Genomic DNA, 23373 nt, shown 5'->3' on the forward strand with positions numbered 1-23373 from the left:
TCCACTTGCCATTTGCAATGCATCACCATTGTGCTCTGGCAAATGTGACAGTTTGTGGACTCCCTCTGCACCTGTGGACTGATCTGGAACATGTGACCTGCTGGGAGGTCTGGAAACTGTGACAGTTATTTGCTGCTACCCAGCAAACCTTTTCCTGGGTTGAAATTGGGCACATCAGCTAGTTGTTTTTAGTAATTCTACTATATACCTATCAGGTGGTGTATTTCTTGCAGATGCTCAACCTCTGGTTCGAAATATGCACTGATAATGATAACGACTAACCTTGTGGACCCCTCTCAGTGCATATAAATCACTAATGTGAAGTTGCAGATGTCTATACGCATTAGGTTGGAAGGTTGCATAGAAAAATGTTTCTTAGAATGTCTGTATTGTGCTATATCATTTTGCTTATACAACATAATTTAAGATAACAGAAAATGTGCAATTTGTATTATCTTGTATTATTCCCTCATAATTAATATATAAGATAATAATTGTTATTATCAAGTTCCTTTCTTATTAGCAACAGTGCTATTAATTTGCCGATATTCAAAAGGTACCCAGTACCAGCACCATTCTTCATGTGTCATTTAAAGTTTTTTTAACAAGTTCCAGAAATAAAGAAATATACAATGGTCATTTTTGCGCTCACAAACACTCAGTGCAGCTAAACCAGGAATAATAGGATATCACCGTCCTGAAAAAATCCGTATATGAAGAGAATCCAAGTTTCAGCGCTTCAAATGTTCTTATGTTCCTCAGAAAAAAGACGAGATCTTTCATAGTGTAATTTGTTTTATATAGAATAATTGAGTGATGCCACCACCTTGTAGTAATCACACTTGAATAGAAGAGATGTATACACCTTTTTGCTGAATAACCCTTTTGGTAATGAAATTACTTTTAAATAAAACCCATATACAAAAGGGTTCAAAAGCAAAGAATACACCAATGAGATCTCTTCAGCACACAAGAGCCACGGCCATACACCAATAAGAGAGAGATCACCTCCTTTCCTTGCCCCTTTGGTTGTCAGATTACCTCTTATTTTACCTCATACAAGAGGTTTTAGTCGCATAATCAGAAATCCCATAGATATCAGCTCCTTCATACAGCAGAATTCTTTATTCAAAACTCCAAGGCAGATTAGCATATACAGTAAAAGATATAAAAATGTGCATAGCATAATATTGCCTTTTAAAAAGTTTTATTTCTAACACATTAAAAAAAAAAAAAAGAGACAGGTCCCATAGGTTTAAATGCCTACCAGATGGTAAAACAATTGAGCAGAATCGGAAAGAGCTTATAACAGAGTCAGCAGTTCCTCCCAATGTCCAGTCCGATCAAGCTCACCAGGGTCCAGGCATCCAAATCCACATGGGGTCTCCCGCCAGCAACGCGTTTCAGTTTCCTTTCCTCAGGCTATGGATCCGATGGGCAGCCCCCAGCATGTATTCTCATGGATTGCAAATTCTGCTACTTATAAGAAATTGTATTCCAATCTGAATCAGGCCCGCAATGCGCTTGCATCCAACTCTAAAATTACCATTTTGTGTTGATGGCCCTGTATGGCACTTTTACAATTGCTACCATACTTACTGTAAATGCATAATCTATTTTGTGCACCATATCTTTGAGTCCCCTACTCCTAAAATAAAATGTAGAGACTGTTCATACCTAAGCTAATGTAACTTTGCTGTATTGACTGGACCTAATAGAAGAAATCTTTTTAAAAAAATTGATTGTGGAGAAATTCCGCTCTAGAGCAATCCTGCAAACTTCCATTACCAAGCAAAATATCCCAAAGACTAAATAATTATATATATATATATATATATATATATATAAAATAAAAAAAGGTCCAGAGTTGCAGTTTGCTTGTTTGTAAACGATCTTGATCTGTACAGGTGATTGTTTTAACCCCACGGTTCTTTCCCTTATTTGTTACAAAAGAGTAGTTATGTTAATCCACAAGCTTCTTGTATCTCAGTGAGCCAAGCGTGCAACAAGTCTTCTATGCCATGCTGTAAAGTTCTAGTAAGCTTGCAGCTGCATGCATTCGATAAAAAATCCCAAAAGGAAGGCAGACGTTGGTAATTATGGCCCATATCGTGAAACCGAAAAAAGTTACTTCTAAGCCATTGTCAAACCGGATCCGAGCTCCAAAGGCTGGCATAATCCAGAACTGTGGGAAAGAAATAAAAAACAATGGAATAACACAGGAATATGGACAAACATTGCTGCAAAACACCAGGTGATCAAATGGTACATTTCAGTCTAAGGGGCAGATTTAACAAAAAGTGATATTCTTGTTAACATACATTACGAGTACTTAATGGTGCACCAGCCAATCAGCTCATAACTGTCATTTTTTCAAACACATGACAGGAGATGATTGACTGAAGCACCATTTATCATTCATAACGAGTGATAATAGGAATATCACTCATTGTTAAATCTGCCCCTAAATTTAATGAGTTGTTGTCAACATTTGTGACTAATTGGCAGTAAATGAAGTAAAAATTAAAATAGAACTTGCTATGTCATATATACTGTACAGTGCCCCTTGAATGTAGTGAAAATTATTATTTTGAATGAAAATGTCACCTGGGTGAAGAAAGCTTATACTACAAAGCTTATTCAGTGAAACATAAAGACGTTCGTTTACAAATATTTATGTATATACTTGGAAATGTTTTATGTTTATTTACCAGTAGTTGTAGAGACAAGGACTAGGTCCCCCAATCTGGGCGCCTACGTTACACTGATGCACTCTATTGCTCTGAGTGGGGCCCCAGATATGGAGATGTAGAGGTGGAGACAAAGTCTAGGTGGCAAAAGATAAGAGCCAGTCCCTCCCTTGGGTTCAGCTTCCAATGAGCTGTGTTTATCCCAGACCCATCCATTCACTCCTGTATCCCATCCATGGTCTCTTTATTCTGGGATGGTTTGGACTAAAATAAATTGCTGGTCCAGCTACAGCCATCAGTCTGCTTCCCAACCCTTGTGCTCTTCTCTGACCCGCTTTCTCCGAAATTGTTCTTGCTATTCTTAGCGCCTCTGGAGGTAGTAGTGCTTTCTTTCTACTGAATTTCTTCCCTTCAATTCCATTCTCTCATTCCAACGCTCCACTTTCTCACTTGCTAAACAACCCTACTTCAAAGCGCTCATCTCTTCCTAGGGCTCCAATTCTCACAATATCTAGGCTACCTCCAACATATTCCTCTCCGCTTCCCCCGTACCTCCTCCCTCAGTGCGCTTGATTTTGCTACCCACATAACCTCCAAAATAAAGTCCATCCATCATGACATCTTATGTACCAGTACTGAAACTAAATATTTCTAAAACTGAACTCATCTCATAACCAGCCACAGCCCCTCTACTCCATCCTCTGCCCCTCTTTTGACAACATGACTCTCTCCTTTGTCCCCCTACTCCGGTATCTAGGTGTCACCTTTGACTCTGCCATTTCATTCTCCACCACACATACAGTACAGTCCCTTTTACAATCCTGGATCTAGTAAAGTTAAGGGGAGATTTGAAACAGCCTATAAGTGGAAGTGACACCACTGAGTTTTTACTATATAGTCTGTATAATGACTAAGGTGGACATTTACTAAGCAGTGATAAGAGTAGAGAACTGAGCCAGTGGAGAAGTTGCCCATGGCAACCAGTCAGCATTGAAGTAACATCTATAATTTGCATACTATAAAATGATACAGAGCTGCTGATTGGTTGATGGGGCAACTTCTCCACTGGCTCACTACTCCGCTCTTATCACTGCTTAGTAAATGTCCCCCTAAGCACCTGTGCTAACACTGAAATATAGTGCAACAGCCATCAAATCTACATACCTTGATGGATCTGAGAACTGCTGAAATCAGTAATAATCTTTACATTGGATTCATACAGAATAACGTAAAAATTATTAAAGTGAGTGAATTTTTCTTCCACATATTTACATGTATGTTAATGAAAATTACTTTTCGCTATAATTGGTTTTGAGATAAATGAGCACACTGAAATGAATGTGATAACCTTTGTTTATGGCATCAAGTGGGCTACTAAAAGAAAACTAACATTTGGACACCTAGAGGAGTTATATATGTATTCCAAATGTTTCTGCATTTTATAATTTCTGGTGTTTTCACTTTTCATGTGACTGGTGCACCCCCCAGCCGTGTTAAATGTTTGTTCCCCTCATCAATAGAGATTTCAAAAGTGTTTAAGTAATTTGCTATTTAAATATTTCCAAATCACTGTTCACATGATAAAAAACAAATTCACACCATGCTGGGGAGCAGGGTTACTTGAGATTAATTAGACACATCTACCAGGTATACAAATGTCAGACTATTTCATAACTGGTTTATTTGGCTATTGATGGAAAGCTCAAACATATATTTTGCCATTCAGTTAAAGTCAGAACTTTTTTTCAGTGGGGTTTCTACATGAAGTGCACATACTGAAAATCCCATTGAAATAAATAGGTGCATTAAACATGAAGATTTATCAAGCCTTGGAGAGTGATAAATAGCACAGTGATAAAGTAGCAGCCAATCAGCTCCTAACTGCCATGTTATAGGCGGTGTTTGAAAAATGACAGGAGCCGATTGGTTGGTACTTTGGGGTCTATTCATGAAGCAGTGAAAAGAGTGGAGAAACAGACCAATGGTGAAGTTGCTCATGGAAACCAATCAGCATCTCCCTTACATTTTATAGAATGAACTTGATAAAGGATTCCTTCAAAGCTGATTGGTTGCCATGAGAAACTTCTCTACTGGTCCTTTTCTCCGCTCTTTTCACTGTTACATGAATAGACCCCTTTATCACCGTGCAATTCATCACTCTCCAAGGCTTGATAAATCTGGGCAGAAAAGCTTTGAGATTTTTGAACATGGCTACTGAAATCATATTTGTTTAAATAAATGGAAATAGATTAAAAAATATGCTGTTTCTTAGAAGAGTTGCTGAAAAGAAACATGCACATTTTAGATGGTTTCTAATGATTTAATATCACCATTTAGTAGAACTTCCCCATTATCTTATATTTCAGTTTATCAAGAAAGCGAATGTCTCAGCATATACAATCTGTGTAATCAATGTATTTTCCTAATCCGAAATCATGACTATTACATTATAATAAAAACTATCTAAAACTCATAAAATAATTTACATAATATGTTGTGAAAAAGTGATATATATATACACACACACACACACACACACACACACACACACACACACACACACACACACACATACATATACACACACACACACACACACACACACACACACACACACACACACACACTGTGTTACTTTTACTTTAACTTCATAATGCTCTCTTTACACTATTTATTGGTTGCTTAGAGGATGTTGCCTGTCTGAGCAAGTCCATACCACATGCAGTCACTGAACCGGACGCTGTAGAAGTACAGTAAGGGCGTGTTTGTGTAATTAGTGGGCCTGCACAGAGATTCCTGTCAGACTGTCAGTAGCCATTTGTCATGTATGTCATTAGTTATTACTACACTCCCTATATGTAGGCAGCAGAAGGTACTTATATACTTTAAACTAACTCTTCCAATCCCATATTACATAATGCATTTTGTTCAGATTAGGCTTAATAAAGATTTATTACAGTGGATCTAAGAGGCTTGTAATTTATGTATGCTTTAAGTGTTCTGTTGTATTCTGGATTGTGCAGTTCTGAGAGATTCACCTAAACTGCAATTTAATTTCCTTGGTTATTATTCAAACAATTTAAACATTTATAAAAAGTTAAAGGTTTAGATTTAGGATTCTCAGCCTTTTTTTAATCTGAAGTTAAATTAGCATTGCAGAACAAATCATACAGTACCGTACCTTTTGTTTACATTAATTATACTGTACTTTGTTTTGGTTAATCTAAAGAGTTGCAATTCTTATTATTGGTCTCAACTAGCTAATTGATATTAGTATACTATTAACTGTTTAACTTTTGTATGAATGAAATACATTTTGGATTGTTTCCTTTGAAGATGTATTCTGGTTGGCTAACTCTTTTATAAATAAGATTTAGTAAAGATGGACATGTTATACCCTGAAGAAACTGCACTATTACTCAGAGCTTTTAACATAACGCATTAAGTTAAAGCGAATGCGATATTGCTTGTTTATAAAGTATGGACATTATTTATGTTCCCCGGCTGGCTATTTTTCATTTGCAAAAGAATAGAGGCATCTATTGCAGTGCTGCATGGAGGCCACATATAACATGTTAGTGCTAAGTGAGATATGAAAGAATCTATTATCTGCTCTGACTGTGCAGCTTTTCTTGTCCATTCTGAATTATGTCATTTGTGGAATCTGTTGTTGTGGGCCTCATAGCTACAATATATAGGAGATTAGAAATGGGACAGATATTTTCTTTATGTCTTGTGGAGGATATAACCTGTACAAGGTAAGTCTCATTACAAGAGTCGGACGTCACTTCCAGATTAATATGTCCCATCTGCGAGTTGTAGCATTAGATATCATTACCGGAGCACTTCAAGATTGTTCCGTTGACATGCAGCTGTTCCTGTGATCCCTAACACTGGCATTACCAGGACTGACGCAGCAGTGTTAGTGTGCATGTTTGTCCTGAGTTCACGCATGTGCACAGAGCAGGTGCCTATTCATTCATGAAGGCTGCTAGATAATCAAAGGATATCACTGATATATTGTGCATTACCTGTGTATTGATTGGACCTTGTACTTGGATTTTACAGATGTACGTGAAAATTACTATTTTCACTTACATTAAAGGATGACGAATGGGCCCCTAAAAACTCTGTATCTGGTGATGTGTTGCCCAGATTGGATTAACATCTTTCTTCCTATGGGCAGTTATGCTCATTATCGTCTTACAGGCGACTGTATGACTCATTAAATGTCATATTTAGGCACTTCCAACTATTAAAGCATTTACAACATTTTTGGGGTGAGAATTATTTTAACTGCTATAGGTATATTAGTGTTATTGGTAATGCATTACCTAATATTGGTTCTACTAGTTCATAGGTTCTCAAACTCGGTCCTCAGGACCCCACACAGTGCATGCTTGCAGGTCACACAGCAGGAGCACAGGTGTATTAATTACTCACTGACACATTTTAAAAGGTCTACAGGTGGAGCTAATTATTTCACTTGTGATTCTGTGAGGAGACCTGCAAAACATGCACTGTGTGGGGTTCTGAGGACTGAGTTTGAGAACCTCTGTACTAGTTGTATTCTTTGTTGGTGCCTGACATTTGGGGTATATGTGCCCCACTAAGCACATGCACATATATGCTAATGTATGCACTTTTTTGAGCTTTTTGTTTTGGAGAAAAACAGCACTGTAGTGTCTATGGGGGTCATTCCAAGTTGATCGCTCGCTAGCTACTTTTTGCAGCGCTGCGATCAGACAGTTGCCACCTATAGGGGAGTGTATTTTAGCTTTGCAAGTGTGTGAACGCCTGTGCAGCCGAGTTCTGCAAAAACATTTTGTGCAGTTTCTGAGTAGGTCTGAACTTACTCAGCCGCTGCGATCACTTCAGTATGTCTGGTCCCGGAATTGACGTCAGACACCTGCCCTGCAACGCTTGGACACGCGTGCATTTTTCCACACACTTCCAGAAAACGGTCAGTTGACACCCACAAACGCCTTCTTCCTGTTAATCTCCTTGCGATCGGCTGTGCGAATGGATTCTTCGTTAAATCCATCGCTCAGCAACTATACGCTTTGTACCAGTACGAAGTGCCTGCACATAGCGGGGGAATACACATGCGCTGTAGTGACCTGATCGCTGTGCTGCGAAAAATGGCAGCGTGCGATCAGGTCGGAATGACCCCATATAAAAGGAAAGTCATTTAAAAACATTTAAAGTACTGTTTTAGGTGTATTTTGTGTGTAATCCTTATTTAAAATGCCTACATTGTATTACTGATAAGTGTTTCTTTTATTAATTCTTTTTTTTTCTTATTACTGCGATTAAGAGATTGTGGGGCTTTGGTATGGACATCAGAAGCCTGCCATCAAATGGTGGCTCTGCTTCAGCCACTGAAACTTTCGATGCAATGGTAACTATCCATCACATCAAATGAATTCAGTGAAAACATTGTGATAGCTTATGCATGCATTCTGTATGTTAAACTGCTGAATTCAGCAGGATTTTAATACTGGATGGCCATCACTTCCAAACCATTCGATGGTGGCTGTCACTGGAAAGCCGCCATAGATTGAAGAAAACACTACTATCCTAACATTGATGGTGTTAAACTATCAAACATTGATGTCCATCTCTAGTAGTAGTATGGCCACATAATTTAGGTTAATATCACATTGATATTATACTATGGTACTTTACATGGGGGTAATACTAAATGCCTATCACAGAACAAATAATATAAAACTAACATCTCAATAATAGTCCAATTAGGAACAAGGAAGAAGGGGCATCATAAATGTACTATATAATGAAAAGAAATGGCATTCCCCATGATACAAATGATGCTTCACTAAGATCTACTGACTGAAATGTTGTGTATTCATATCACTGTTTAATAAAACTTACTTTTGTATTTTGTTTAACCTGAGTGTTGCTATCTCTTCCTGTGTTCAAATTGTTGTCTAGTTCCTTTATAACAATTCATTGATCCCACATTTCATGCTGTGGGCAACCAACACCATCTATGACTGAGTGGTGGTCAATAGAAGATACTTCAGTGAACATGTGTAAAAGGAGCATGCAACATCTAAAAGAAACTACTGAGTTGCTGCTGCTCCTGACCACTGGTGCAAGCAGAATCATATATAGGGTATTTGGAACCCATTAGTTTTCCCACATCCCTGTTTGCATGCTTTGGCTGGCATTAAATAGCACTAATCAAGGCATTTGTTTTAATACCAGTGTTTAAATCACCTAAGTTGACTAAGTTCAGATAAACAATAAAGACTGTACTATTACATTTAATACTTACAATAATGTTGCAGAGGAAAAGAAACAAATACACATCTTTCATTGTTTTTCTTTTCTTGAGATGACTTTTGATGTTCATAGTCAGGGTTTGTCTCCTTGACATTCTACGATTTCCATTCTTAGGAGGACCTGTAAGGGAACGTACACTGTCCTTCTCTTGCACAACGACTTGCTTCATGCCTTCATGCTGTCTTACAGGCTTTGGGGTAGCTGGACTGTCGTGTGCAATGAGTAAGTTATTGGGTGGAAGACGGTGTAGGCCTTCGATGATAAAAACATTTTGAAGAGAGTGCTGTATAATCATCAGAATAGAGTAGGAGAGTGTTAAACCACACAAGAGGCTGAAGGGTTGGCTAGATAACGTGGCAATAATGGAGTAATAGGATATTCCATACTGGCCTAATGTTGCTCCAAGTAATAGAGCCACATCTAGTGAACGGCTCGGATTCTTCTGTTTGTCCATATTCCTCTTATCCAGCCTGAAGATGACAATCCCAACTATATTGGCCAGACACATGAGTACAAGGCTGACCACATGAAAGAAGTAAAAGACCGTCAGTGAGAGCCAGTGCTTGAGATTGTCTTGTCTTCCAATTTCATACAGGATAAACATCACAAGGCCAATAATCAGAACAGAGAGTCCAGATACAAGTCCAAGAAGGGGGATATGTTTTAGGACTCCTGGCCCTAATCCATGGTGGTCAGAAGCATTTTCATCAATCTGACGCCCTACGTTCTTCCACATGATATAAATCATGGCTGCAGCAAAGAGATTGTACTCAATGTTGAAGGGGTACAGGTAAGTATACACATCTGTTTTGGATTTACACTCAGTCACGCACCCACATATATTCTCATCTTCTTTTTCCTCTGTGGAGATAAAAGAATGTGTTCTTATCAGAAAAAATCTGCTTTGCTTGGTTAGGAGCCACTCAACAATCATCATTAGTTTAGATATTGTATTAGATAAATAAAATATCTCTGGACTGTGGGAACTAATCATCAGTAATCTTTAATCTGTATCATTTTGCAAGTTAAACAATTAAATATTTCTCATTGGTTGAACTGGCTTAAAGTTTATACTTTTAGAAGCTTTAGTAGACTTTTAGAAGCCTTAGTATATTTACACCTATGTGTTTGATTTTTTTGCTACTTGGCTGAAAAAGTATGTTTATTACCGTTATGCTGAGGTTATTATTTATGTTCTATTTATGCACACAAAATATGATAAATACTATTTTGTTACTTTATTACTTTACATTTTTGAAAGCATATAATAGACGAAAAAAATAAAATAATTGAATTTTACATAAATATAAATTATTATTTATTTTGGAGTACGTATATTCATTTTTAAATGATTTGTACAACAGAAGTGCTGTGCATAGGTCAAAATATTCATTAATGTTAAACTATGGCATGAAAAAAAATCATATCACAACACTAATCAAACCATCCCAGCACATTACTGAAATATGATTTTTGCATGCCATATTTTAACATTAGGATGGTTTGCTTCTTGTGAGAATAATGTTAGGCAGACATTAAGGGTCATTGTGTAAACACAATACATACATGAAAAATGTTTCAGTAAAGTAACCAGTGTTGTTTACAATAGTAATTAGTTATGCAAAACACTGTGCTAAAATGAGCATACACGTGACAACATACATACCTAAAGCATACCTCCCACCTTTCTAGAGGATAGGGTCGGGGCGCTCACGCGGCGTAGCTTCATGTGACCCAAAAAGGGCGTAGCTTAGTGTGGGATAGGCGTGACCTCAGATGAGTGGGCGTGGCCGAGCATCACAGACCCGCTTTCTCTGCATTTTGGGGGCGTGCCCAGCGCTGCCCAAGCAGCTGGGCAGCCCCGCTGCTCCCCTGCCAGCACTGAATAGACGCCATGTGACCCGCGGGAGGGACAGCGGGACAGTATCCGAACAGCGGGACTGTCCCGCTGAAATGTGCCTTTGTAGAAGAGCAGGGAATCAGTAACACATATATTGTTGTTTCTTAACTTATAGGACACAGTGTTTGACCAGTAATATGACTCTTCTGGTACCATATAATACAATACCCTTTTACTAAGCTGACTCTATTTGGTTGAACACTAATAGTATGAACTTTGGCAGTATAGGCAAATTCTTGACTTTTAGACCTGTACCTTCATCTTCAGTGGAGTTCTTGCTACTTTCACTGGAAAAATTTCTCTCTAGATACTTCTGTAATTCTAAAGTGTGATTTCTGGATTCTTCAGTAACTGCAGTGACCCAGATGATCAGATTAAGCGTCAGCAGAATCATCAGAAAGCACCTGAGAATAGAGACACACAAGAAGGTATATTGTACAGTGACACAAGCACAAATCACTAACAACTATAAATTGCACTACATGTATATGCATGCCCTGGATAAAACATTGCACCTGTAACAAGAAATAGTACATTTTGTGCATAGTATTTTGTAGAGCCATTGACACAGAACAGTCTTATACTAGTATTGGTAACAGAAAAATCTTACGCTGAGAGAATAATAATTGTAATAATAGTAAATAAGACGCAGGTTCATGGTCTGTCAGGAATTTGATTTGTGATATTCAAGAATAAAATATTCTCTGGCAACACTTGAATCTAGCATTCTGTCCCAATAGTGAACACATACTGTGGTTTAGTTTAGATTAGCGCCAGCAGTAATAGTTATAGAAGATCTACAGGGCACAGCCAGGAATAGAAGAGCCCTGTACAGAGCTCCATTGTTCTTAAGAACAGAGCCTATACATTTTTCCGACTGTCTGCCTCTAGCTAGCGGAAATAGTCTGCGAAACGTGTGGGTCACAGTAAAGGGGAAATTCTATTTTGATAAAATATTCTGTTTTTACTCTGTTCTTAGTTTAGTATGTATTTTTCTTATAATTTAAAACTAACTACTGACTGGTCAGCTCATTTGTGTCTGTGGGGGTGAAACATAAGTGTGGGAGATGGATCACATCCTACAGTATATGAGCGCTGACGATAGACCATCACCTACAGTATATGAGGACTGACAAGTCTCTATTTTCAGATTGGGGAACAGGCCAGACTCATGTGCTTAGCAGCTAATTCCGGGAATTTGGTAGACCACTATATGACCTGGGTCTGGGGCCCCCAAAGTCTATGGACAGGGCTGCCAAGAGAAATTCGGGGCCCCGGTACAACTACTTCCCAGGCCCCCCCCCGGAGTGGGTGTGGCTACAGTATGTATATTTTCTCTAACGTCCTAAGTGGATGCTGGGGACTCCGTCAGGACCATGGGGTTTAGCGGCTCCGCAGGAGACAGGGCACAATAATAAAAGCTTTAGGATCAGGTGGTGTGCACTGGCTCCTCCCCCTATGACCCTCCTCCAAGCCTCAGTTAGATTTTTGTGCCCGGCCGAGAAGGGTGCAATCTAGGTGGCTCTCCTGAGCTGCTTAGAATAAAAGTTTAAATTAGGTTTTTTATTTTCAGTGAGTCCTGCTGGCAACAGGCTCACTGCTACGAGGGACTTAGGGGAGAGAAGTAAACTCACCTGCGTGCAGGATGGATTTGCTTCTTAGGCTACTGGACACCATTAGCTCCAGAGGGAGTCGGAACACAGGTCTCACCCTGGGGTTCGTCCCGGAGCCGTGCCGCCGACCCCCCTTGCAGATGCCGAAGTTGAAGAGGTCCAGAGGTCCAGAAACAGGCGGCAGAAGACTTTCAGTCTTCATAAGGTAGCGCACAGCACTGCAGCTGTGCGCCATTGTTGTCAGCACACTTCATACCAGCGGTCACTGAGGGTGCAGGGCGCTGGGGGGGGCGCCCTGGGCAGCAATGTATTATACCTTTTTTATGGCTAAAATACATCACATATAGCCCTTGAGGCTATATGGATGTATTTAACCCCTGCCAGATCTCACAAACTCCGGGAGAAGAGCCCGCCGTTTTAGGGGGCGGGGCCTATTCTCCTCAGCACACGGCGCCATTTTCCTGCTCAGCTCTGCTGTGAGGAAGGCTCCCAGGCTCTCCCCTGCACTGCACTACAGAAACAGGGTTAAAATAGAGAGGGGGGGCACTTATTTGGCGATATGATTACATATGTGAAAATGCTATAAGGGAAAACACTTGTATAAGGGGTTGTCCCTGTATAATCATAGCGTTTTTGGTGTGTGCTGGCAAACTCTCCCTCTGTCTCCCCAAAGGGCTAGTCGGGTCCTGTCCTCTATCAGAGCATTCCCTGTGTGTGTGCTGTGTGTCGGTACGTGTGTGTCGACATGTAGGAGGACGATGTTGGTGAGGAGGCGGAGCAAATTGCCTGTATTGGTGATGTCACTCTCTAGGGAGTCGACACCGGAATGGATGGCTTATTTAGGAATTACGTGATAATGTCAACACGATGCAAGGTCGGTTGACGACATGAGACGGCCGGCAAACAAATTAGTACCTGTCCAGGCGTCTCAGACACCGTCAGGGGCTTGTAAAAACGCCCATTTACCTCAGTTGGTCGACACAGACACAGACACGGACACTGACTTCAGTGTCGACGGTGAAGAAACAAACGTATTTTCCTTTAGGGCCACACGTTACATGTTAAGGGCAATGAAGGAGGTGTTACATATTTCTGATACTACAAGTACCACAAATAAGGGTATTATGTAGGGTGGGAATAATCTACTTGTAGTTTTTCCTGAATCAGATAAATTAAAGTGTGTGATGATACGTGGGTTTCCTCCGATAGAAAATTATTGGAGGTATACCCTTTCCCGCCAGAAGTGAGGGCGAGTTGGGAAACACACCTTAGGGTGGATAAGGCGCTCACACGCTTATAAAAACAAGTGGCGTTACCGTCTCCAGATACGGCCGCCCTCAAAGAGCCAGCTGATAGGAAGCTGAAAAATATCCTAAAAAGTATATACACACATACTGGTGTTATACTACGACCAGCAATCGCCTCAGCCTGGATGTGCAGCGCTGGGGGGGCTTGGTCGGATTTCCTGACTGAAAATATTGATACCCTTGACAGGAACAATATTTTATTGACTATAGAGCATTTTAAGGATGCATTTCTATATATGCGAGATGCGCAGAGGGATATTTGCATTCTGGCATCAAGAGTAGATGTGATGTCCATATCTGCCAAACGATGTTTATAGACACGACAGTGGTCAGGTGATGCAGATTCCAGACGGCACATGGAAGTATTGCCGTATAAAGGGGCGGTCCATCGGACCTGGTGGCCATGGCAACAGCTGGAAAATCCACTTTTGTTACCCCAAGTCACATCTCAGCAGAAAAGGACACAGTCTTTTCAGTCTCAGTCCTTTCGTACCCATAAAGGCAGGGGGCAAAAGGCCAGTCATATCTGCCCAGGGTTAGAGGAAAGGGAAGAAGACTGCAGCAGGCAGCCCATTCCCAGGAACAGAAGTCCTCCACAGCTTCTGCCAAGTCCGCAGCATGACGCTGGGGCCATACAAGCGGACTCAGGTGCGGTGGGGGGTCATCTCAAGAGTTTCAGCACGCAGTGGGCTCACTCGCAAGTGGACTCCTGGATCCTACACGTAGTATCCCAGGTGTACATTGGAAATTCGAGACGTCTTCCCCTCACATGTTCCTGAAGTCTGCTTTACCAACGTCTCCCTCCGACAGGGAGGCAGTATTGGAAAAAAATTCACAGGCTGTATTCCCAGCAGGTGATAATCAAAGTACCCCTCCTACAACAAGGGAAGGGGTATTATTCCATACTATATTGTGGTACTGAAGCCAAACGGCTCGGTGAGATCTAAAAGATTTGAACAATTACATACAAGGGTTCAAATCAAGATGGAGTCACTCAGAGCAGTGATAGCGAACCAGGACGATATGGTGTCACTGGATATCAGGGACGCTTACCTACATGTCCAAATTTTGCCCTTCTCACCAAGGGTATCTCAGGTTCGTGGTACAGAACTGTCACTATCAGTTCAGACGCTGCCGTTTGGATTGTCCACGGCACCCCGGGTCTTTACCATGGTAATGGCCGAAATGATGATTCTTCCTAAAAGAAATATGGACGCTTTCCTGATAAGGGCAAGGTCCAGAGAACAGTTGGCGGTCGGAGTAGCACTATCTCAAGTAGTTCTACGACAGCACGAGTGGATTCTAAATATTCCAAAATCGCAGCTTTTTCCGACGACACGTCTAATGTTCCTAGGAATGATTCTGGACACAGTACAGAAAAGGATGTTTTCTCCCGGAGAAGAAGACCAGGGAGTTATCCGAGCTAGTCAGGAACCTCCTAAAACCATGAAAAGTATCAGTGCATCATTGCACAAAGGTCCTGTGAAAAATGGTGGTTTCTTACAAAGCGATCCCATTCGGTAGATTTCACGCAAGAACCTTTCAGTGGAATCTGCTGGGAAAATGGTCCGGATCGCATCTTCAGATGCATCAGCGGATAACCCTGTCTCCAAGGACAAGGGTGTTTTCTTCTGCGGTGGCTGCAGAGTGCTCATCTATGAAAGGGCCGCAGATTCGACATTCAGGACTGGGTCCTGGTGACCACGGATGCCAGCCTGAGTGGCTGGGGAGCAGTCACACAAGGAAAAAATTTCCAGGGAGTGTGATCAAGTCTGGAGACTTCTCTCCACATAAATATACTGGAGCTAAGGGCAATTTACAAGGCTCTAAGCTTAGCAAGACCTCTGCTTCAAGGTCAGCCGGTATTGATCCAGTGGGACAACATCACGGCAGTCGCCCACGTAAACAGACAGGGCGGCACATGAAGCAGGAGGGAAATGGCAGAAACTGCAAGGATTCTTCGCTGGGCGAAAAATCATGTGATAACACTCTCAGCAGTGTTAATTCCGGGAGTGGAAAACTGGGAAGAAAACTTCCTCAGCAGGCATAACCTCCACCCGGGAGAGTGGGGACTTCAGCGGGAAGTCTTCCACATGATTGTAAACCGTTGGGAAAAACCAAAGGTGGACATGATGGCGTCCCGCCTGAACAAAAAACTAGACAAATATTGCGCCAGGTCAAGGGACCCTCAGGCAATAGCGGTGGACGCTCTGGTAACACTGTGGGTGTACCAGTCAGGGTATGTGTTCCCTCCTATGCATCTCATACCAAAAGTACTGAGAATCATAAGAAGGAGATGAGTAAGAACGATACTCGTGGTTCCGGATGGGTCAAGAAGGACTTGGTACCCGGAACTTCAAGAGATGCTCACGGAAGAACCGTGGCCTCTACCTTTAAGAAAGGACCTGCTCCAGCAGGGGCCTTGTCTGTTCCAAGACTTACCGCGGCTGCGTTTGACGGCATGGCAGTTGAACGCCGGATCCTGAAAGGGCATTCCAGATGAAGTCATCCCTACCCTGGTCGAAGCCAGGAAGGATGTAACCGCAAAACATTTTCACCGCATTTGGCGAAAATATGTTGCGTGGTGTGAGGCCAAGAAGGTCCCTACAGAGGAATTCCAACTGGGTCGTTTCCTACATTTCCTGAAAACAGGACTGTCTATGGGCCTAAAATTAGGGTCCATTAAGGTTCAAATTTCGACCCTGTCAAATTTCTTCCAGAAAGAACTGGCTTCAGTGCCTGAAGTTCAGACGTTTGTAAAAGGGGTACTGCATATACAGCCTCCTTTTGTGCCCCCAGTGGCACCTTGGGATCTCAATGTTGTTTTGAGTTTCCTAAAGTCACATTGGTTTGATCCACTCACCACTGTGGAATTAAAATATTTCACATGGAAGGTGAAGATTCTATTAGCCCTGGCTTCAGCCAGGCGTGTGTCAGAATGGGCGGCTTTATCATATAAAAGCCCTTACTTAATTTTTCATTCTGACAGGGCAGAATTGAGGACTCGTCCTCAATTTCTCCTTGAGGTGTTTTCTGTTTTTCACCTGAACCAACCTATTGTGGTACCTGCGGCTACTAGGGACTTGGAGGACTCCAAGTTACTTGACGTTGTCAGGGCCCTGAAAATATATGTTTCCAGGACGACTGGAGTCAGAAAATCTGACTCGCTGTTTAGCCTGTATGCACCCAACAAGATGGGTGTTCCTGCTTCTAAGCAGACGATTGCTCGCTGGATTTGTAGTACAATTCAGCTTGCACATTCTGTGGCAGGCTTGCCACAGCCAAAATCAGTAAAAGCCCATTCCACAAGGAAGTGGGCTCATCTTGGGCGGCTGCCCGAGGGGTCTCGGCTTTACAACTTTGCCGAGCTGCTACTTGGTCAGGGGCACACCCTGACTGAGGAGGACCTGGAGTTCTCTCATTCGGTGCTGCAGAGTCATCCGCACTCTCCCGCCCGTTTGGGAGCTTTACTATAATCCCCATGGTCCTGACGGAGTCCCCAGCATCCACTTAGGACGTTAGAGAAAATAAGAATTTACTTACCGATAATTCTATTTCTCGTAGTCCGTAGTGGATGCTGGGCGCCCATCCCAAGTGCGGATTGTCTGCAATACTTGTACATAGTTATTGTTACAAAAATCGGGTTATTCTTATTGTGAGCCATCTTTTCAGAGGCTCCTTCGTTGTTATCATACTGTTAACTGGGTTCAGATCACAGGTTGTACGGTGTGATTGGTGTGGCTGGTATGAGTCTTACCCGGGATTCAATATCCTTCCTTATTATGCACGCTCGTCCGGGCACAGTATCCTAACTGAGGCTTGGAGGAGGGTCATAGGGGGAGGAGCCAGTGCACACCACCTGATCCTAAAGCTTTTATTATTGTGCCCTGTCTCCTGCGGAGCCGCTAAACCCCATGGTCCTGACGGAGTCCCCAGCATCCACTACGGACTACGAGAAATAGAATTATCGGTAAGTAAATTCTTATTTATCCATATATATACAGGGGTTAAAGTGAACTGGAACACAGCGGAACTGTGTTCTGTCAGTTCCATTTGGAAACCGAACCAGTTACGCCTACTCTGGCCCATATCTAACCCATAATGTCTGCCTGGGCACCCGTTGAGATTTTGTTACCAGTGAGCGCCCAGCTCTCTACCCAAAGCAGCAGCCAGAGGCAGGAGCTGGTGTAATGTGAATAAGATTGTGCTACTGTGCAGCATAATTTGATTTGGGGATACTATTGCATAACCACGCCCCTTTATTTTTGCAGCACGCGCAATCCCTTTATTACATAGGTGAAGGGGGGGTGAGTTAAACCACCTCAAGCACTGTATATATCTATACATAAATCTCTCTCTCTCTATATATATATATATATATATATATATATATTATGGATGCATTTATTATAGAATATTTATATAGTACAGTATATAGAATTTATATTAATTTATTGCCAGCTGCCTGCAGCACCACAGTGTTGTGTCTGTCACTCACAGTCACAGTTCTCATCTCCTGATGAGATGACCAGCCCTGCTGCTGATTCTTACAACTGAGCTGCGCCACTTCTTAAACCCATGGGCTATGCCCAGCCAGCTGCATGCCTGCCCCTCCTGCCCACCACATGGAGACTGCTGATTCTGAAGAGGCCATCCATAGCCAGCTGCAGAGTTGACTTGCGAGATGATGACATCATCATCATCTCGCAAGATCCTAGCAGCGGTGCAGTGGCGGGAAGTGGCTGTTATAAATGTCCACGACAAGGGACAAACAGCCAGGTGACACACATATATCCCTTCTCCCGGCGGCCCGACCCACCGCTCGCCCGCCCATCCACTGATTTATAATAATTTTTTTTAAATTATTTACTCTCCCCAAAAAATGGCTACTGGTGTGCTCTGGCATGGGCCCCCTGGCATGCCTGGGCCCAGGTAATCTGTACCCTTTCGCCCCTTCTCTCGGCACCACTGCATCTGGGATCCATAGAAATGGCACCCCCTGCACATACTCTAGCAATGCCCATGTCTACATTGTGTGGTAGAATGATATAAAAATTATGGAGCATTTGCTAGGAATTAAAAGCAAGGTTCTCATGCACAGAAAGGATATAAGATTATGTTAAGCAAAGGGAGAACATAGACTAAAATTAGGCAAACTCTAATAAAATATCACAATTCAAACATTATGGGTTGACTATGGACCTTAAAAATGGGTGTCTTACGTGTGTCAGTGTGCAAACATCCATGTCCAGTGCATATCAATGTACATCCCCAACTCCCAATATTTACAGTATGACTGACCCTGGAAATGCTATCTCCTTTGTGAATCAACGTTTACATAGATGCAGGGCTGTAGCCAGACCTATGGGGCCATAAAGAAAAATTTCCCAGAATCCATCCACCACCCCATGGACGCCCTCCCGCCGTGCACTGCTCAGTGTGTGTTTGTGTGTGTGTGTGTGTTTTATGGGGGGCAAGAAGGATGGCAAGTGTGATCCCTGACCCCTAACACACAGTCACAGCCTTGCTTTGGGCACAGGGATGAGCCACTGCCAGATGGCCACAGTCAGCAAAATTACATAACGGTTTGACTACAACCCTACTACTAGGCTGACTCATTTAGGATTTCTAGACTAATACTACGTTCTACCATACGCAATTAGGGTTAAGGAGACTATTCATTTAAAGAAAAAAAATATTATTATAATGTTTACTATATGCCAATTACCATACACTTAATCCTGCATGTCAACTAAGCAGACCGATCAGATCATTAGACTATTTATAATAATAATAATAATAATAATAATTATTATTATTATTATTATTATTATTAAGTGGCAAAATAATATGTATGCATGCATGCATCAGGAGGAGCGAATCACCACTTCAAGGTACAAACAACTAACCACCCTTTGTTTTTATTAAACATTTTAAATCAGCTACATTAAGGGGGACATTTACTAAGCAGTGATAAGAGCGGAGAAGTGAGCCAGTGGAGAAGTTGCCCCATCAACCAATCAGCAGCTCTGTATAATTTTATAGTATGCAAATTATAGATGTTACTTCAGTGCTGATTGGTTGCCATGGGCACTTCTTCACTGGCTCACTTCTCCGCTCTAATCACTGCTTAGTAAATGTCCCCCTAAGTCTTAAATTAGTCATGAGTTTGATGGGTTGTCATTTTACTTGTCGCTTTTTGCATTTGTTTTTATCATGATACCTGAAAAAGCGCCTAGAAGTAATACTTCCTTGCAAAATTGTACTGCTGGGTACAATTTTACAGGGAAGTATCCAACTGTACATGGGGACCAGAAATGTAAATATGACCAACTCTACATGGGGACCACAAATGTAAATATGACCAACTCTACATGAGAGTTTGGGTGGGGTGTTCAAACTGAAATCTAAACTGCAGTGTAAAAATAAAGCAGCCAGTATTTACCCTGCACAGAAACAAAATAACCCACCCAAATCTAACTCTCTGTGCACATGTTATATCTGTCCCCCCCCCCTGCAGTGCACATGGTTTTGCCCATTAGCTAACAAATTTGCTGTTGCTATCAGATCTGAAGTAAGCCCTTTATCCTAAAAATACAATCTGATATCACTAGTACCCCTTTCACATCGCAAAAATAACCCGGTATCGACCCTGCATATTGCCGGGTCGACACGGGTCACAGTGTGATGTGAAAGGGGCCTTGGAGAATTCCTGGGTCGCCTGACCCGGTAATTCAACCCGGGTTTTAAGAAGGGTTATTCCATACCTCCCAACATTGGGAGGAGAGTAGGAGGAACTCTGTGGCGCGGCAAAACCACGACCGGCCTAAAAAAGGGGTGTGGCCTATAGGAAACGGGGAGTGGCTTTGCTGGAGTGCTGCAATCATTAGCCACGCCCCCATTTCCCATCACTATGGGGTCATGGCCAGTGCTATATGAGCTGCTAGCATGTCCCGTCTCCCTTCGTGTCTAGTAAATAGACGCTGTGCGCATGCGCACAGCGTCTATTCACCGATGCTCTGCTAGGCAGAGCAGTGAGTGTAGGAGCCTCCCAACTGCCCCCCCCCCCACCACGGGACACTGTGGCCCGCGGGTGGGGCAGTCCTAAAAAAATGAGACTGTCCCGAGAAAACTGGGACAGTTGGGAGGTATGGTTATTCCCGGGCTGAATACCGGGTCAGTGACAGTGTAAACGGGTTGTGATGCGACCTGGGACCCGTTTTCTACATAGGGAGAGGTGGCACAGAGATGAGCTCATCTCCCAGTGCTGCCTCCGCCCTGCTGCTGGCTCCGCCCCCCACCGCTATGGCAACCGGCTCTGCATATTGCTGGGTCGGGAAGCCAGCGCTGAGACTCCAATGCCGAATCCCACCCGGGAAGGACCTGTTTCCAATTCCTGGGTGCGATCCGGCATTGGAGATGTGAAACGGGCTTAGGTCGCTGATGCAGTCTTTGATTAGAGAAGTGATACTGTCTAAACTTGTTCAGATACTGTTGCTATTTGTAGATGGAAGGAATACAATTAACCAGACATCAAATTACAGCTGATACATTGAAGTTCTATGAACTGTAGCTAGTGCTAAATTAAAGATCTAATACAAATCCAAGTCTATAGTTGCCAACATACTAGAAGTGCACTTATTTCTTACACAACTGCTTTTCGTGGATCTATTGTGTACTTTTCATGATGCACTTCTAATTGATTTATTACCTACATGTAACAAACCCTTTGATCAAACAATCATGCAAGTCTTTCTAGGTTTGTGTACAGTACTAAAAAATCTATTAATCACCTCACACACTAATTATTACTGCGTTGCGAAAATATACATGGCCACTCTGCCACCTCCGTATTCTCAGTATAATACAACCCACCATGGCCCTACCTGTGCAGAGTTTGTATAGTCTCCCCGTACTTGCGTGGGTTTCCTCCGGGTACTCTGGTTTCCTCCCACAATCCAAAAATATACAGGCAGGTTAATTGGCTCCCAATAAAAAAAATTAACCCTAGGGTGAATGTGTGTGCGTGTACATGTGATAGGGAATATAGATTGTAAGCTCCACTGGGGCAGGGACTGATGTGAATGGCCAATTCTCTGTAAAGCGCTGCGGAATATGTGTGCGCTATATAAATAACTGGTAATAATAATAATAATAATAATAATAATAATAACAGGGTGCCTAAAGTGCCAGTCCTTCATACCAAGTGTAAAACTGTAAATATAACAGTCACAAATTTTAAAATTGTTTAACTGCATAAAACACTCCTCAAACCCTCATTCACCAGTTTATTATAAAATAAAATATTGTTTCTTTATTCATCTTGTCATAATACTGCACAATTGGAAGTTTCTCTATCTCAGCAATGCAAAGGTGGCTTAGAGTGAAAGCCCTTTTCCTCTCCTCCCTATAGTCATAAAATAAAATAGAATTGTAGAATGAAAAAAATAAAACTACATAATATAGTCACTCCATTAAATAACTAATATAGGGGTACATTTACTAAGCAGTGATAAGAGCGGAGAAGTGAGCCAGTGAAGAAGTTGCCCATGGCAACCAATCAGCGCTGAAGTAACATCTATAATTTACATACTATAAAATCACACAGAGCTGCTGATTGGTTGATGGGGAAATTTCTCCACTGGCTCATGTCTCCGCTCTTATCACTGCTTAGTAAATATACCCCATAGTACCATCTTCATATAAATAATAAATATATGGCCTAATTCAGTATGAGTTGTTAATTTATGAAAATCACAGACGGCCATGTCTTGGCCATCTGCGCAGCATCCGCAGCGCACGTGCGCGGACATTCACAATGCGATCACTTCCCGGAAGGATGCGACTGCAATGTGATTGACATACAGCAGGCATTTGGGGGTGTCGATGCAACATTGGAGGGGTGGGGAACAGGAAATGCAGACATGCAATGTCATGGCCGTTTTCGGGGTGGCACGATGACGTTGCTTGCATTTCCTGCAATAGGAAACATGGCAGTTTCTGCAATGTGATTGCAATTGAATTGCTATCTCATCGCTGGGCGGAACTTCACATGCTGGGTGGCCTTGCCCTGTGCTGGGCAGCCACCAGCATGTGATTGTAAGCAGTAGTAGTTTCTTTTTTTATCAAATCTCCTACTGAACCTGAATGAGGTCCCTCACTTTTATGGAACGGCCCTCTCAATTCACCAGCACAAATGTAATTACTGCTCCTTGGGAGGTTTGCAGCACCACATATGTTTTTCTTAGACTATTTAATGGTCTGCAACATCACATACTGTATATTCAAAGAGAAAAATATTGGCTGCCTTAGAATTCTATTCTCATTACTAACAAAGAAATTATCCATCATACGATTTTAAATGTATGTTAGGATGAGAAACAATTGTATTGTTAGAGCATGGAGGGGCCTTTGTATCAATAATTGTGGCACTGACGCAATTATTAACCTATTACAATGGTTCTTTTCATTTATAATGGAAATATGCCTGCTATGCAGATGCGGATTTTACCTATGGACAATGGACAGCCCCCAGTAAAATCCACCACCTCGGT

At 41.9% G+C, this 23373-nt stretch overlaps 1 protein-coding gene across 1 annotated transcript in view; it reads right to left on the reverse strand.

Annotated features, from left to right (window-relative positions):
• Positions 1-480: 480 nt before the first annotated feature.
• LOC135055992 (proton channel OTOP2-like) overlaps positions 481-23373 on the reverse strand; it is a 75758-nt gene continuing 52865 nt past the window's right edge. Inside the window, exons 4-6 of the mRNA XM_063960670.1 lie at positions 11155-11303; positions 8992-9860; positions 481-2185 (exon numbers count right to left, since the gene is read on the reverse strand). Of these exons, the coding sequence (XP_063816740.1) occupies positions 2015-2185; positions 8992-9860; positions 11155-11303 (1189 nt within the window). The 3' untranslated portion in view covers positions 481-2014. The remainder of the gene's footprint in view (positions 2186-8991; positions 9861-11154; positions 11304-23373) is intronic.

This window comes from Pseudophryne corroboree, chromosome 3, assembly GCF_028390025.1.
Source record: "Pseudophryne corroboree isolate aPseCor3 chromosome 3, aPseCor3.hap2, whole genome shotgun sequence".
In the NCBI taxonomy this organism is placed as follows: Eukaryota; Metazoa; Chordata; class Amphibia; order Anura; family Myobatrachidae; genus Pseudophryne; species Pseudophryne corroboree.